The sequence below is a fragment of the Cajanus cajan genome, chromosome 1, assembly GCF_000230855.2.
Source record: "Cajanus cajan strain Asha chromosome 1, NIPB_CcT2T_4, whole genome shotgun sequence".
Taxonomy (NCBI): Eukaryota; Viridiplantae; Streptophyta; class Magnoliopsida; order Fabales; family Fabaceae; genus Cajanus; species Cajanus cajan.
In genome coordinates this window covers 74642570-74656120 of record NC_138517.1, presented here as the reverse complement: position 1 = coordinate 74656120, position 13551 = coordinate 74642570, and the positions used below count along the sequence as shown (strand labels likewise).

The 13551-nt window shown below is 27.6% G+C and overlaps 2 protein-coding genes across 2 annotated transcripts; one reads left to right on the top strand and one right to left on the bottom strand.

The window, feature by feature from the left end:
* The first annotated feature begins 826 nt into the window (after positions 1-826).
* On the top strand, positions 827-1324 carry LOC109804577 (RING-H2 finger protein ATL78). The gene has a single exon (XM_020366431.3). The coding sequence runs from the start codon at positions 827-829 to the stop codon at positions 1322-1324; it is 498 nt and encodes a 165-aa protein (XP_020222020.1).
* A 3641-nt stretch (positions 1325-4965) lies between these two features.
* LOC109803518 (choline-phosphate cytidylyltransferase 2) lies at positions 4966-11966 on the bottom strand. Its single transcript, XM_020365130.3, has 8 exons — positions 11647-11966; positions 11261-11374; positions 9907-10002; positions 8115-8157; positions 7658-7813; positions 7445-7525; positions 5637-5747; positions 4966-5354 (listed from the first exon to the last, which is right to left on the bottom strand). The coding sequence occupies exons 1-8, from the start codon at positions 11949-11951 to the stop codon at positions 5199-5201; spliced, it is 1062 nt and encodes a 353-aa protein (XP_020220719.2). The 5' UTR covers positions 11952-11966; the 3' UTR covers positions 4966-5198.
* Between the last annotated feature and the right edge of the window lie 1585 nt (positions 11967-13551).

Sequence of the window (13551 nt, the reverse complement as noted above, 5' to 3'; positions counted from 1 at the left end):
TTTTTACACATTCTTAATCAATGTAAAAAGAATTTATACTAACAGTATACAAGTGATTAATTCTAAATATAATAGTATCTATATCTAGTAAATTAAATATTTGAGTATGACATTACTCTATATATAATAAAGTAGGTGGATCAATTCTTGCCCGAAATGTATTTGACTTATTAATTAGAGACATATATAATAATATAAAATCATTGAGGTATCTCGCTAGAAAATGAGTCCAAGTACATAAACACCCCATGCTTAATTAAATTTGAAATCATAGAACCCAGGAAAATATCATATGCTTTTGAGTCTGCTTGGAAGCGCATAAACAAAAAGGAAGACAGTGGACTATCAACTAAGTAACACCCTATGTCCGTAGATTGCCCCACCAACATACTTGCATTCTTATTTGTTTAAGTAATAATAACTTCTAAATCACAAGTATTCTCCACAATTTTATTTGAGTTAGGTTGGACCATATATATAGATAACAAAACTCTTCTTTCAAATATTTGACACATGAATATATATATATATATATATATATATATATATATTTTTTTTTTTTTTTTTTTTTATGGAACTCAAACTTAAAACTATAAATTAAGCTAAAATAATATTTATAAGTTGATCCACGTATTTACCAGTCCAAGATTTAGTGTGACTAATAAATAAAGGCATGCCCCACTAATTTCTGCACACCCTCAATAACCATTTATGTAATTGGCTTCAACATACATTCCCTTAATGGTCTTCTTAGTGATTGTACATATGTATGTATCTATGTCCAGCACTTTAATTTGTTGATGTCCCAAATTCTCTCACTAGCTTGATGGATGAAACTGAGTCTCACAGTCCCTTAGGCTCACCCACGATTAGCCCTACGACGACAAGCAAGCCTTGTAGCCCTGCAGAACATGGCATGAACTTGATGGTTGTATTGGCAGCCATAGTGTGTGCCTTCCTCTGTGCCCTTGGTCTCAACACAATGCTACAATGTGTGTTCCAATGTGCCAATCGCGTCCTCACGGAGCCCCTTCAGTGGATTGCCTCACGCAGGATCAATTCTGGCCTAAAGAAGAAAGAAATGGTGGCTTTGCCAACCCAAACTTATACCAATTCTGGCTCTCCATCTTCACCTTCTAATTGTGCCATTTGCTTAGTAGAGTTCTCTGATGGGGACAAGATAAGGTCCCTCCCAAATTGCAATCACCCTTTTCATGTTCATTGCATTGATAAGTGGTTGATTTCTCATTCTTCTTGCCCTACTTGTAGGAACTTCGTTAAGCCCACTGATTCGGATCACTCCTTGCATGTTCTTGTATCCTAGTTTGCTTAATTTATTAATTCTACCTTAGCTTTTTCTTATGCATATTTTTCTGTGCTAAGTGACCACTAGTCCACTAGACATCAATATGTGTTATGGATTTCAGCCTAATATATATATCATCAACTTAATTTCGCCACAAAATGAATTATGTGATTGGAATTGGATCACATCTGATTGGCTTTGTTTATTTTATTTTTTTTCTTATAAAAATAATTTTTTATTTTTTTATGTATTTATCTATTTTTTTTATAAAAAAAAAGCAGTTTCATGTTTATTTTTAGAAGTAACTTCTTTCTGAAAAAAATATTTTTTTTAAAGCAATCGTTTAAAAATAATTTTTTTATGTTTAAATAAATGAACTTATTGTTATGTTTCAGTTTTTGAATTTAGATTATTATTTATGGGTTTAAAATATATATATCTAGTTTGTGTAAATGTAAAAAAAAAAAAAAAAAAAATTGGTTTTAGTCTTTAAAAGATGTTAATTGTATTTCTCATAAATTTTTTTTAAATATTTTATATTTTATATTTTGTATTATATAGTAATAACATGATATCTATTTTATTCAGGTGTATATTATGATAAAGAATATTTTAATATGATATGTGATGTAACATGTCTAAATACATATCATTGTTATCACTAAATATATATATATATATATATATATATATATATATATATATATATATATATTTTGCCTTCAAAGCTTCTCAATTTATAATAACGAAACCGAAAAAAAAATAAAACTAAAACAAAAATTCATCATATTTATATAGGCTAAAATCATAAAATTTTATTATTCATTTTATTTTAATTATAATTTAATATACTTTTAATTTTCAAACCTTAGCTAATGCGTGATTATAATCTTAATTAATTTTAATTTGGTTATATTTTATCTTCTTAGATTTCCAATACAATTATCCAAATTAACATGCTTGCGTTGCTTGTATGTCTTATACTTGGTAAGGTTATATTTTCACGTTAAAATATCCCAAATAAAAAATAAAGCTTAATTATTGTGACGTGTATGGAGGTTTGTTAATATTCTTTCTTTGTAAATGCATATTCTCTTCCGACATATCTAAGTGTGTGATAAAGCCACATTTGTCCCATCACTTTGTGCGGATTAGCATTTCATGCCTTTACAAGAAGAAACAAGAAAACTATGTAACATTTTAAACTCAACGATGTCAATAGAATCATAATAAGTGGCAAGATGAGAAAGTGACAAATTGGGAAAGATTAATCTTTCTCCAGTTCGTAAAATCGATGGACTTATTTATTTAAATTTGAATCTATTTGATCAAAGTCTAAAATATATAAGATGCGATTAAGTCAAATTGATGTTTTAATTAAGTATATTAATATTAACATATGTATATATAGTTAAATTGTAAAATAAAATAGATACAAAACTTAAATTAAAATATATTTTACGTATATATATTTTAAATAAATATTATTATTATAAATATAATATATTTTTATACAAACTATTAAAAAAAGTTATATTATAAATACATAATAATTCTAAGAATTTATAAATTTTAAAAGAATGAAGAAGAAAGTCCGAAACATAATATGAACTTGCCATAAAAATTATATTAGATCTAATCTTATGATCTAAGTCCATAAAAAATACCTAACAAATATTTTTTAAAAAATAAAATAAAATAAATTATATTTAAATATATTAGAATTCAAAATTTTATTTCATATTTTTTAAAAAATATCTAACAAATATTTTTTAAAAAATAAAAAATGTTCAATCATAAGTGACCAATAATGAAGAGTTATACTTTTACAACTAAATGTTGTACCTATGAAATATCCTTAATGGTGTGTTTGGATATCCCTAATAGTGTGTTTGGATGAGAAATTTTAAATTCTTAGTATTTGAATTACTTTGATTTCAATTTCTATCATTCTTAAAATATTGGTCAATTCAAATTTATCAAATTTTAAATTGTTAGGTTATATTTGATAATTTGATTTCACCATAATAAAATTGATTTTAAAAATATATTTATATGTTAATATTTTTAAATTAAATTTTATAAAAATAAATATTAGCTAATTTTTAAATATTTACTAATTCTAAAAATTAATATTAGATAATATTTAATAATTTTAAAAATATCTTTAAATATTCAATAATTAAAAACATGAAGAGATAAGAGATAAAATAAAATATATAAGTGAAATAAGAAGAAAAAAATATGAGGAATTTCAAATTCTTACTCTTTTGGGAGAATTTGAAATTCTACTATTTCAAGGAATTTCACAAATACTTGAATTTCAAATTCCTTACAAATTCCTCATCCAAACAAGGTATTTCACCTCAAAAAATTTGAAATTCTTCAAATAAATGAATTGCTCCATTTAAATTCCCCATCCAAAACACACTATAAAGAAATTCATATAATTTTATTTCACAATAAATCATTTGGCATGGTTATATATTTTTAAACTATATCATATGGATAATTTCTTTAAATATTAAGGAATAGCTAAGGTCAAGAATTTATAATTATTAGTTTACTTGACTATGTTGACTTGTAATACTTTAATTTCCTCGCATTTTGAGTTTTTCGTTAGCAAATTTATTATTTCATCAAATAAAAATTCAAACTTTATTAAAATTTAAAATTAATAAAAGTTAATCTTTTTTCTTTTAGAGACCACACGTATCAAGTGTTGAAAAAAGTCCCACTCAAGCTTAAAAGTTAATCTTATCATGTACGAAATAAGATTTCTGTTTATGAAGACTTAGACACCCCTAGTGTTTAATATCATCATTATAAATAAAAATTAAATTGCGTTAAACAGGAATCAAAGATGATTGGCTTTGTATAAAATATTCGTATCACACATATTCTTCCTAATAAACTTCTTTTTCATTTCATTTTTCACTTCTACAATAGGACATGAAAGGAGCATGTAGCATACCACATTGAGAAAGTAATAGTGTGTTTGGATGGGGAATTTAAATAGAGTAATTCATATATTTGAAGAATTTCATATTTTTTTAGGTGAAATATCTTGTTTGGATGGAGAATTTATAAGGAATTTGAAATTCAAACATTTGTGAAATTTCTTGAAATAGTAGAATTTTAAATTCTCCCAAAAAAGTAAGAATTTAAAATTTCTCATATTTTTTTTCTTCTTATTTTACTTATATATTTTATCTCATCTCTTTATCTTTTCATGTTTTTAATTATTGAATATTCAAAAATATTTTTAAAATTATTAAATATTATCTAATATTAATTTTTAAAATTATTAAATATTTAAAAATTAGCTAATTTTTATTTTTATAAAATTTAATTTAAAATTTTCAACATATAAATATATTTTAAAAATCAATTTTACCATGGTAGAATCAAATTCATATCCAACCCAACAATTTAAAATTTGAGAATTTTGAATTAACTTATCCAAATAAAATATTTTAAGAATGATAGAAATTAAAATCAAAGTAATTCAAATACCAAGAATTTAAAATTCCTTGAATTTGTAAAATTTCTCGTCCAAACACGCCATAATGCTTTCAATAAATGTTATTCATTTCTTTGCAACACTTGCCATGTGATGATTTCCTTGCTTGTGAAGAAATCCTAATCATAGCCACAGGAAAAAGAAAAAGTAAAAGATTGCATTGAAAGTGTACGTACCCCCACCCGGTTACTCTCGAAATTATCTTCTTAACAATAACAGAGATATCAAATCAAACTATGTACAGATTACAAACCATTTTGCATAATGTATGACTTCTTATAGTGTCATTCTAGTAACCATTACAGAAAGGATATAGCTTTAGTTATAGAACGGTTTGAAATCTATAAACACACAGGTTTATTTGGCACTTTAGTCGGTGTAGTATTCATCATCATATACTTCATCATCATATACTTCATCATCATCATCATCATCCCACTCATCATCATCCCACTCATCATATAGAAGAGATTTCAGCTGCTGTGCCCTTAATCGTTCTTGTATTCTGTCTTTGATTGCTGTTCCCTACGATATCAGTAAACCAACTAATTAGTCCATCGTAAGATCTACAATGCAATATGGAAGTAGGGATCAATTAGGACTTATTTGAATATAAGTTAGAAGTGCTTTTAAAAACTTTTTTTTATTGAAAATAAAACGTATTTTTCGGTAAAAAAAAATTCTCAAAAATGTTTTTAAACTTATATGTTGTATCCAAACAAGCTCAAGATCTTAGGCAAAAAATAAGTCACTGGTTATTAACTAACAATAGTAAGCTATCTTTTGGAGAGGTAAAAGAGATCCTACCATTTTGTGGCAACCTTCTTCAAACATCTCGAGAAATCCAGCAACCAACCGATCAGCATTTTCAACCCATTCGTTAGGGTGCATTCCAGCAATTTTTCCCACCGTTTGAATCTGCACAGTTCAACAACAGAGTATGTGTTTGGTTTTCCATTAAAAACTCAAAAAATCACGTTTAACGGAAAAGATTAAAAAAAATTCCTTCATAATTTGGTACTTTAGAATGCATGTTATTTCCATTCAATGAAACTCGATGATAAAACAATCATACCAATAGTCTTGCTCATCATATGAGAATCATTCATATATTGCATTGGAAATCATGTGAGGAATAAGGATTATAGTTTAAAACAAAAATGTGAGATTTTTTACTGTCACTTCAGCAAAGGACAGAAAATAAATAACAATAATGTATAGTATATTGCTGTGATCCAATGATATTTAATTCCTCTAAAGTAAACAGCTGTTTAAAGTGAGAAAGTGATGGTCTATCTATCATTGATTTAAAGTAAGTTATGTTTACAAAATGCTTTAGTATAAAACTTTAAATCAATGGTTGGTGGATATGCTCTCACTTTCTCACTTTACACATCTGACTTTAAAGAATCCAAATACAGTGCAATGCCATAATATGTGTTCTCTACCACATCTTCAAGCTTGCCTCTTTTTTCCCAATCATCCACTAGAGACCTTGCCCTAAAGGCCATGCATATCCTTCATTTCCGGCATTCCGCTCCATGCACCAATGTTCCAACTGCGAGTGAAAGAGCATCCCACCTCTGATCAGGCCACCACTGGTTCCATTTCCACTTGCCTAAATGTCTTCTCTTCAAAAGAGGCCTCATTTTTTCCAAAGCACTATCTTAAAGTCATTATGGTACCTTAAGGTTTCATTTTTTGGCTTTTATGCTTTGACCCATGACTAGTACTATTACTACTTCTGACTTCTGAAGTACCTAACGGCATACAAAGGAAAAGGCCCTTATATGGTTCATTACCTTTTTTATGTTGTTGACCCTATATGGTTTGCCTTCGGAGTACTCTACCAAACAAGATCAAATTTTGGGTTTACCTACTATCCCTATTTTGACCACAACTATAGCCAAACAATTAACTAAATTCCCAAAATACAATTGCATCAACAAATAATTATTAATATAATAACCATAGATATTATTCTATTATTCTCCTTTGCCAATCCACAATACATTATAGCAACCCAATCTCTAATTATTAATTGATGGGGTCAGCTGTTTTCACAAGGATAGCTCTAGTAGGATTGAATCAGGATATTGTATTTTTAGGTCACTAAACAGTAATTTATTTGGTAGACAAATAAATGTTTAAAAAGGCATAAGGTTCAGCATTACTCGATTCTAAAATATGCTTTCAAAAACTAAAAAGAGAACTAAGAAATCGCTACCATTACTTCAAATGGTTCCTTCAATTTGACACCAACCATTTAAATCAATTCCTAGTTTGTGTTACACACTACACCTAAGAATATCTTTTAAAACCAAAAAATTAAAATTAATGTAAGACAGCAATGAATCCAGTGTCTGAACAATGGTAGTTATACAAAGATAAAAGCAACACAAAATTAAGAAAGACAAAAATCAAACCTAGAAAGATTTATAATTAATTAGTTGTCATACAAAGATAAAAGCAACACAAAATTAAGAAACAAATAATATTTTCTGAACAATGGTAACTTGCCCGAAAGACTCATCATCTGCAAACAGTTACCGATGAGAATAAAAAGCAAATTCTAATAAATAGCTAACAGGATATTTCGTGATCAACATTGTTACCTTCTTTCCCACTTTCTCTTGCTGTTTCTTCACTCTCTCCTGCAACTTTTTAAGTCCCATGTTCATTCTCAACCTCTTCTCCTGTGAACAAGTGATTGTGTAACAAAGATAAGTTTCCCCAATAAGCAAGAAAGCAAACCAATAATAAAACTATTACCAAAATAGGAAATTTTTTAGAGCAAGCAAAACAAGCTGCTAACCAAAAGAACAAACCTTGACATAGCTGACACCTAGATCCTTTCTTGTATAACCACGTTCCAAATTACGCATTACATATTGATTATAATCTTTAATAATTCTCATTATTATATCAGAAGTAGAAATTCCTTCAGTCCGCTTTGTTTCTTTAAATTTTCCAACAGACTTGACCTACATATGAAATTTAAAGGCATAAGATCATAAATGGCAGCTGAAAAGTTTTAGATGGTTACAAATAGTCTTAATTTGATACAGAATGACATGGTTAAAGATGTAAGAGAAGACTGAAGAAAAAAAATTAAAGAAATAAAATGCAGCAAGCCATAGGCCAATAAGCTTATATTCGAAGAAAAAAAGGCATGAAAACCAGATCATAGGAGAAATAAAAGTGAATGCTACCAGAGAGAGAGGAGCAAAGGACATTCAATTATTTGAAACTAAATTAGAACATAGTTCTATCACTTGAACTTACGTATTCATACACATCCTTTCCAGCTCCACTTGCATCAGCATAACTATGGTAATAGAATAAAGAAAAGGAAGGAAGTAATAACATATATGAGAACATATAAGAACTTAGAGAAAATGGTATCAGTCAGAATATATGTAATAATGGAAGGAGAACAGTACACAGATAGAATAGCAGGATCATCAAATACGTAACCAAAGAATAATAATAATAATACAACAAATACTTCAAAATTGTATCATACCCATACCGAATACCATTATGTGTATTATACAGCTGCCTCCATGTAAGAACTTGGGTAAAATATATTCTCACACACACACAGACACACACACACATATATATATATATATAAGAAAAGGGATCAAATTATACACTAGTAACTTTCATCAACGATTACATCAATAATTTTCAATTGGATGCTTTTCTTTTCAAAATCCACCATTAGATGACAAATCACTATAAATATCAACTACATGAAGGAAATAAAGAAATCAATTAACAAAATATAAGAAATATAAGAAATATAAATAACAATAAACCAATGAAAACACAAATTCATCCAACATAAGACCTAATTTGACAATATATGCTAGAAAAAAAACAGTCAAATTCATGAATCACAACGGACACCATAAAAGAGAGCATTGTGATATAAATTTCAAAGTGTGAGCATTTATTAAAATTATTTTTAGCCACACATGAATTACAAGAGCCAAAATTTGTCATAATTTTAGAAACTTGTACTTATCACTCATTAATGCATCAGACTTGGAATTCAAATTCAACTTCCTAATTAGGAATGACAATGGGCTAGGGAGGGCTCAAGTTATACTCTCTTGTCACCTGTCCCGTTGGATGAAATCCCGACTTATACCCACATGGATATTTAGTAAGATGATATCCATGAATTTTATGAATATTTTTTTATATTTTTTAAAACATAAAATCTTAAGCAAACAGTAAAATATTAATAAAATTTTAAAAAAACAATTTAAAATATATATGTATATGTATTTATATAAAATATAAATAATTTTAAGACATATTTGTACTAAAAATAAATAATTTTGAAATAATTATATTGAAAATAAATTAAAGCAACTTACTTTATTACTTAATATATAATTAATGACATTTAAGTAATTTTAAACTTCATGGGTATAAATACTCATTAATAGGCAGGTGGAGAATAAATCTATTTACTTTAACCACATATACCCATTAAGCTATCCATCTTCAATTTGTAGAAGATTTTACCAGCAGGTACCCATGTTTAATGGGTTTCTTTGCCATTCCTACTCCCACGAGTTGTGACTTACAGGAAATTCAGAATGCTGAATTGTCTCTTACAGAGAATTCATGGTCAATGAGTTGTGTGCAGGTATATATATCTATACCTTCATAAAAAGTAATCTGCAAAACATCTATCTTTTTCCTCCTTCAAAGCCACAGACAAATCACCTCTGTCCCATAGCAATCAATTTTCCTATCTTATATAAACCTTTATTTTCTTTTTAAGTACAAGAAATAACACTTTTCATTGCAATGCAAAACTTAATGCTAAGGACCTTTTTTGGGATATGACAATGTATAATGATAATATGTTATTTTGATGGTTTTATAACATGCTTCGGCCATGTAACATCCTATATTCCTATATATTTTCTAGGAATCTGTTGTGACCCTGTATGTGTTGGACCCTGGTGTTGATACTTTTCATCAAGTAGTCACAAATTTTAAACCTTGATCAAATACAAAAGAAAGAAACTAGCCTGGGGCTGGTTAACCTTACGGAAGACTATCATGTGCCACGTAGTCAATTTGATGCTTATCAAGGAACTCCTGAGTGATTACCCATGGTGCATCTGGAATAACTTCGTCAACCCACCTGCAGCATGTACAATTCAACTGCTTCACACACCCTAATACCATAGTGAAAGCAATTAATTGAATTGAAAATGCAACTGTCCAATATACTGTAATCAGGATAAAGCCATTTTAAATGAGCCAAACAAATGGACTGAATTAATAAATTTTCTTTGGAATATTTCAACTCTAGTTAGATTTTAGGAGACAACATAAGCAAAGAAAACTATGGAGCTTATTAAGGAAGAATCAAACTGTTTTCAAAGTAAAACCCATCCTCCAATGTATAACCAGATGAAACAGCCATATACAAATAAAATAAGGGTGACAAAAGCCAATAATTTGATCAGATCAGATCAGCACAGAAAAAGCTTAGCATCTGAAATCAGCTACAAGATGACTAACTCAAAAAAAACCTCAGCAATAAGATATGAAAAAAGAGGAATGCTAGCAACACACTCTTTCTAGCATACTATTTATTATCTGTTAAAATTCATTAGAAACTACAAAATACAAAATTTTGTGATTTCCAGAAAAAAAAAAAAAAAAAACCAAGAATAGAGTGTGTTCAAAAGAGTATGTTAGAAGGTGAGTTGTTAGCATTTCTCTATGAAAAAATTAACATACATTTCGACAGCCACAAATGCACCAAGGTACTTTGATGTTACAAATCGGCACAATACATTTTACTCAGTTAGCCCGTCATCTGAGTCCACAAACACTAGTTTTAATAATGAAAAAAAAAAAATGCATCCATGACTTTTTTATACTCTAAAGTCAAAAAACTATAATCTCGTATGCATACTTTCACAGTTCCAATTTCACCATACATCAGACTACTCTGGAAAATAGTCAACAAAAGTATCATGATCAGAAACCATACAATCAGTTTCCCAGCACAGTAGCAAAAGAAAGGGCAAGTAAATTTCAAACACAGTCATCATACTATATTCAACCAAAACCTAACCCAAAGGAACCATAATTCGTAAGTTTAAAAACTATTATTTATATTGTATAAAGAGTTCTTACTCGACCAATTAGAAATCATACTAGAGATGACTTCTAGAATAGTTATTGTAAAAATCAACAAGATTACCATACATGGCAGTTTCTAATTGGTTGACAGTGTAAAAACCTTTTAAAATTATGTTTACTTACAATTGTAATTCTTTAATAAGATAGAATAGAAGCTTTCTCAGGAAGTGTAGAGTAGAAGTTGGAACATATGCAACAATGAGTCAAAATTTAAGGCCCAAAAATGGAAAAGGAGGAGGAAAAACCTGCAGTGGCGAAGAGACTCATAGCGCTCCTTCTCGGTCATAACAGTTTTGCCCTTATACTTATGGGTGATCTCATCATTGCAGCATCCAACAAGGAGATAAGTGTTTGGAAACCTTCAATTAAGAAAAAACCAAAGGATTGAAACAGCATGAACAAGTTCCCTCAAACAACAACTGAGTATAAAAAAAAAATTAAAAAAAAAAAAAAAAAACCCTGTTTTGAAGTCAACCCAAAAAACCAAATTGGGAGTTAGCATATTGAAAGTGAAGTTTAGTCCATGAATATGCACCAAGCAACCAACCCAATGAACTAAAAATCATAAAAACGTGTTCTTTAGAAGTGAAAAATGAAGCAGAGGGAAATGGGTAGGTGGTTATGAAATTACAGTTTTTTGGCTTGCTCAAGAGAACGGGCATGGCCAAAGTGAAAGAGATCATAAATCCCATCAGCATAAACTCGAACAGGAAGAGTTTTGTTTAGAGCAACTTGGGACTCATCTTCTTCTTCCATCACTCTGCGTGCGTGTGAAGGAATGAACAAAAGAGTGCGTGCGATTCGAGTACAAGATCTGCCCACAAACCGTTTGGACCCGCCAACCCAATGGGTCAAACGGTAACAACTAACAAATGGGTTTGGCTTTGCTTCATATTGATTATTCACCATCTTCAATTTATGTCCCACCAAAACCATTCTGTGAATAAGATTGGCTAAAAATCTATACACATTAGTATAAAAGTATAAATATATCCTTAATAAAAAGGTAAATATTCAACCATACTTTTTATTGATGGTTAAATTTTTTTAAAAAAATATATATGAAAAAGTTTAATAAATAATTAAATACATAAAATTTTAAATTAAAAATTGTAATTGAATTTTATTTTATTTTTTATAATTTTTATAATTAAGTATCTAGAATTAATTTGTAATTTGGAAGAGATGATATAAGTGGGTTTGTAAAGAAATTATGAGAATTCATGTGTATTTAATTCCATTCTTTTATAGGTAGATTTGTGGAGAATTTTTTACATAAAAAAAATGTTTAGATAAGACTAACTTTACACTATTATCTAAATAGTTAGTTGATAAAGAATAAAAATATAATTTTTTAAATAATATATTTTTACATAAAAATCTTACTATATACAATAAAATTTTAAAATATCAATTTTTCTCTTTTTCTTATTTAATTTCACTCTATCAAATAATTTCAAATTTCATATTATTTCTAACTTATTTTCTATCAAATTAATTGTTGCATATTTTTTTCCATTCCCTTAAATACTTCTTTCTCCCCAAACAAAACATAAAAGCGGGATTCGATTACAAAAATTATATAAAACAACTAATTATATTTATTTTAATTTAGGAATACAATTTAAAAATTTTGAGACACACTAAAATTAAAATTATTATTATTATTAATATAATTTAACATTAAATAAATATAATATCATAATTTTATAACACAAAATTAACATAATATTTGATGTATATGTAAAATTAAAATACCATTTAATATATACATAAAATTTTAAAATAAATATAATATAATATTTATATTTATATTTTAATAAAATACAATAATATCCATTAATAATGATAAATTTATCTAAAATAATAATTATCAAATTAATATAATATACATTATAAAAAATTAAAATATTAATAATAAGTATAAATTAATATATAAATAATAAATAATATTGTTATAGATGCACAACCTTACTATCAATTTGGTTTTTTTTGGTCAATCATACACTATTAATTTGGTATTTTTTAATTCAACATTATTAAAAAAAATCAATTAATATTTAATAAATAAAATGAAAGTTCAAGTTTCAAATAACTTTTTTTTGTTAATTATAACTTTAGGAAATATTTTAATATTATTGATTATTAAAAAAGTGTGAAACTGGTTTGTGTGTTTTTCAAATATTAAAATAATATTTTGATTTTTTTTTTCTTTCAAACTACCTCTTATATGCAGTAGTATTTTTCACTCAACTGACCGAGGCTCAATGCGAAACATGGGTCCCAATAAATTATGACGTGGAATAATCTTTAATGATGGTTTCTTTTTTTTACGTGAAAGCGACGTCAAATGTTGAATAGTAGACTCTAGAATACCCACGTAATATCTTTATCCTATCTGATTACGCTTGCTTTTAATGAAGAACGTGTTCTATATTAAATGAATATTATTATTTTTTTAATTCAATCTTAATTTTGATCACTTGTATTTTACAATTTTATGTATTTAGACACAATTTTTAAAACTTTTATATTT

Bases quoted from the DNA above. Each gene is read 5' to 3' on its own strand.
- LOC109804577 (XM_020366431.3), top strand. From the start codon at position 827: ATGGATGAAACTGAGTCTCACAGTCCCTTAGGCTCACCCACGATTAGC.
- LOC109803518 (XM_020365130.3), bottom strand. From the start codon at position 11,951: ATGGTTTTGGTGGGACATAAATTGAAGATGGTGAATAATCAATATGAA. The intron at 5,748-7,444 runs GTAACAATGTTG...TGAACTGTGCAG, and splicing joins AAGAGAAAGTGGGAAAGAAG to ATTCAAACGGTGGGAAAAAT. The intron at 5,355-5,636 runs GTAGGATCTCTT...CTGATATCGTAG, and splicing joins AAGAAGGTTGCCACAAAATG to GGAACAGCAATCAAAGACAG.